Source organism: Crocuta crocuta, unplaced genomic scaffold (assembly GCF_008692635.1).
Source record: "Crocuta crocuta isolate KB4526 unplaced genomic scaffold, BGI_CrCroc_1.0 scaffold69-1, whole genome shotgun sequence".
Taxonomy (NCBI): domain Eukaryota; kingdom Metazoa; phylum Chordata; class Mammalia; order Carnivora; family Hyaenidae; genus Crocuta; species Crocuta crocuta.
In genome coordinates, this window is record NW_027551577.1 from 1233990 (window position 1) to 1237769 (window position 3780).

At 65.0% G+C, this 3780-nt stretch overlaps 1 protein-coding gene across 1 annotated transcript in view; it reads right to left on the minus strand.

Annotated features, from left to right (window-relative positions):
• The window catches only part of PLXND1 (plexin D1), a 56948-nt gene extending 54563 nt beyond the window's left edge, over positions 1-2385 (minus strand). The window contains exons 1-2 of the mRNA XM_077751635.1: positions 2337-2385; positions 477-1576 (exon numbers count right to left, since the gene is read on the minus strand). Coding sequence (XP_077607761.1) covers positions 477-1576; positions 2337-2385 — 1149 coding nt within the window. The remainder of the gene's footprint in view (positions 1-476; positions 1577-2336) is intronic.
• Positions 2386-3780: the final 1395 nt, after the last annotated feature.

The following is a 3780-nucleotide window of genomic DNA, read 5'->3' on the forward strand; positions in this document are numbered from 1 at the left end:
CCTGCCACACCCAAACACACATCTGCCAGCTCCCAAGGGCAGCCCCGATAGGTTCGCACAGCCAGCCCAGGACACACCTCTGGTCGGACATGTACTCACTCGCTCTGCGCTCAGTACAGCGGAGGACCACCACGGCACACCTGGGCTCCTCCAGGCTCCTCCAGGGACACCTGCAACCTCGACCCCCTCCTACACGCCTAGTTGTGCAACCCAGCACTCTCGTGAGGGACCACAGGCGCACACCTGCACCGTATTCGCCCCAGTGCCCCCACCTTGACTGACACTTACATCCTCGTGAGTACACCTGGGTCCCGGCAAATGCGCCCGTGGCCCAGAGGACATACCTGGGTCTCCACGCGCCCATCTGGGTCCCACAGATTCACACCTGTGTCCCTCTCAGCGACCACCCGCCCAGATGCCGTCACGCTCTCCCTCCTTCCCCCGCCCCGAGCTGATGTCCGGCTCGCTAGGCGTACCTGGATGTTGCGCTTGCGCTCGCAGGCAGGCCCGGTGCCCTGCACTACGCTGTCGAGCACCGCCACCACGTCCGGTGCGGGCTCCACGAAGCAGGCGGTGCGCGCGGCGCGGATCGCGGCTTGCACGTCGGCGAAGCGGAAGGCGCACAGCGCGGACGGAGTCGCGCGGGACGCGGGGGACCCCTGCGGCCGCTCGAAGACGGCGAAGAGCAGCTCGCGCGCGGGAAAGACGGACACCAGGCGGCTGTAGAGGTCTCCGCGGCCCGCGCCGCCCGCGCACTGCAAGCCCAGCTGGATGTAGGACTCGGTGAGCTTCTTGGCGTCGCCGCCGGCGCCGCGGGGCAGGCAGATGCGCGCCAGCAGGCTCCGCGCCTGGCTCTCCTTATCGCCCGCGCGCGCCTCGCTGTTGAGCGCCAGGTACGCGTAGGACAGGGCGCCCGGCGGCGGGTCGGGCGGGTGCAGGAAGGCGCGCACGAAGCCCAGCTTGTGTTGCTCCTTGGCCCCCTGCTTGATCTTGAGAATGTTGTCGTCGGAGGGGTTGAGGTCGAAGGTGAAGAGCTTGGCCAGGTCGCCGCGCGCGTCCAGGGAGCGGATGGCGATTTCGGGCGTGTTCTCGAAGCGGTGGTCCTCCAGGCTGCGGTTGCGCGGGAAGAAGGCGCTGCCGTAGCCGGTGTACGTGGCGCCCACGAGCAGGCGGCTGCCCCCCGTGCCAGCGGCCGGCGGCAGCACCAGCCCCACGGTGGACGCGTTCGGGTGGTTGGCCGCCACGTTGAGCATGCTGGGGAACACGGTGACGGGCTCGGCGGGCGGCGCGGCGGGCGGGAAGCGCACCGCCACAGCCGAGATGTTGCCCCGGCGCCGCAGCTGGCAGAAGCCCTGGTAGATGGACCCGCACACGACCACGAGGCCCTGGCCGGGGTCCAGCTGCAGGATCTTGTTGTAGTTGTCGGTGAGGCGCCGCGGGTGCTCGCACGAGGCCTGAGGCAGCTGCGGGGCGTGACACAGAGGGCTGTCGGCCACGGGGCCCACGGCCGCCTCGGCCTCCAGGCTCAGGTTGGCCCCCGACAGCTGGTAGAGGCGGGGGGAGGCNGCCCCGCGCCCTCCAAGACCCCGGCACGGCGCCCGCGGCCCCTAGGCTCCCTTTGCCGGCGCTGCCTCCGCCTCCGTCGCTCGTTCCTCTCGCTCGTTCCTCCCTCTTGGCCATTCGGCCTGTCTGGCTCGGGCTTGTTTCCATTTTTTCTTCCTCTTTCTCCCTGGTCTCTGTCTCTCTTAGTGTCTCTCTGTCTGTGTCTCTGTCTAACCCCTCATGGCCCCCCAACTTCGTGTGTGTTGTCTCCCTCTTTTCCTCGGTCTCTGGCTCTTCTTCCCTCTCTCTGACTCCCTTTCGCTCCATGGGCTCTGTTATCTCTACCCATTTCCCCCTCTCCCTTCTGTTTTTCTGTCCCTGGCTCTCCCTCTCTTTCCACGGCTCCCTGTCTCCCATCCCTCGGAGCCCCCTCTCTCCTCCTTCTCTGCCCCCGCCCCATTCTCTCTGGCTCTGCCTTCCTGATCCACAGCCGTCCCTTGCTTTCAGCATCTCAGGACACTGTCCAGGCCTTAGATCCCTGGGCGAGTGGAGCACAGAGCACCACCTCCTTAGACTCCATGAGCTGCCCCCTAAACCCCATAAAGGTTTTACAAGTGGCAGGGACAGAGGGACAAAACCTCAAGGGTCAGATAGAACATGAGCAAAACATGGAGAGAGGAACTGTTTCAGGCATGTGCCAGGCCACGGGGCAGGCTGGGCTGGAAGGGCGACACCCAGAGTGAGGCCTTGGCCCTGGGAGCAGGGCAGAGTGGTCCCCGGAGGCCCGCTGTTACCTCTGTGGAGGCCCAGCCCTGTGGGCTGCTGCGCTTCCACCCACCGCATCCCTCCGGGCACGTCTCCTTTACTCAGGACTCCGGAAGGACCAAAATTCCTGCCAGATTTCATGGGGAATCAGCCGTGAGGGAGCTGCCACCCGGGCCTGTCTTCTTCCACCTAGAACAGGTTGGCACTGAATGCAGGGGCAGGCGGCAATGATCCCAAGGTCACAGCCCGTTTGCAAAGCATCCCCGGCATCTGGCCCCAGTGGTGCCCAAGCAGAGCTTGCCCCTTGCCAGGCACTATGCCAAGTGCTTTACGTGTATTGGCTCACTTAGTCCTGACAGATGCCTTCTGAGGCTGGGCTGTTACTATCCCACCTTACAGATTTGAAATCCGGGGCCCCAGAAAGGAAGGGACTGGCCCAAGATGCCCAGCTCACCGGGAGCCCAATGACAGTGCTTGAAAGCCGAAGTCTGCTGGCTCTGAGCCTCACCCAAATCTCTCCCAGCCCCACGCCGGCTCTGGTCTCAGAACCAGGGGGCTCCCATCAGGGGGCCACAGGGCACTAGGAGGCCCTTGCTCCGAGGGTGTTCTGGCCTCAGCTCATTTGTTTCTACCCGGCCAGGAAGGAAGGCCAGAAGGTTCCTCGGGGCCCCAGAGGGTAGGCAGGAAAGCCGGGGCCTACAGCTGTCCCCCTCATCCCAGCACCTTCATCTTCCTGCCGCCACCTCTGCCCATGACGCCCGCCTTTCTCCAGCCCCCTCCGTCGCCCCCTCTAGCCACTGCTTTGATAGCCAGGAGTGTTCAGCTATAGGAGATCAGAGGCTCTGCATCTGGCGCCCTGTCCCCCGGGCTCAGGGCCCCTCCGGGGGCAGCTGGATAGGATGTCCCAGCCTCCACCTCTGGATGGGGAGGGCTCGTGTCGTGGTATCTGTGGGAGCGGACTGGGGAGACCCGCAGGGGAACCGGGGTGCTGGTGTACCTCCCGCGCCCCCCCCCGGGCCCCCCATCAGCCCATCCGTCTGCCTCCCTCCTGCTCTTATCTTTCTCCAGCCCTCCCCACCCCATCTCTGTTTCTGTCGGTCCTCTTGCTCCTCCCTGTTACTCTCTCTCTCTTTGTCTCTCGCTCCCCTAGTCTCTTCCCACCCCCCTCGCTTTCCACTCTGTCTTTGTGTGTGTATCTCTCCGTCTCTGTCTCTCTCTGTCTGTCTCCCTCCCTACCTCCCACCCCTCTCTCCCTCGCGGGCCCCTCCTAGCTTCCTTCCTGTCTCCAGGCTCATCTTGCCACATTCTGCAGCTCCCCCCACTGAGCCTTGAGGAAAATGCTCTGTTGTCACAGCTCAGCCTGGCGCGTGGCTCCTGGCACGTTGGACACGAGCTACCTGCCAATGAGTACTTGGAGCTCAGGGGCTACCCCAGGCTGAGGGCACTCAGGGCCGGGTGGGGCACAGGCTGGGT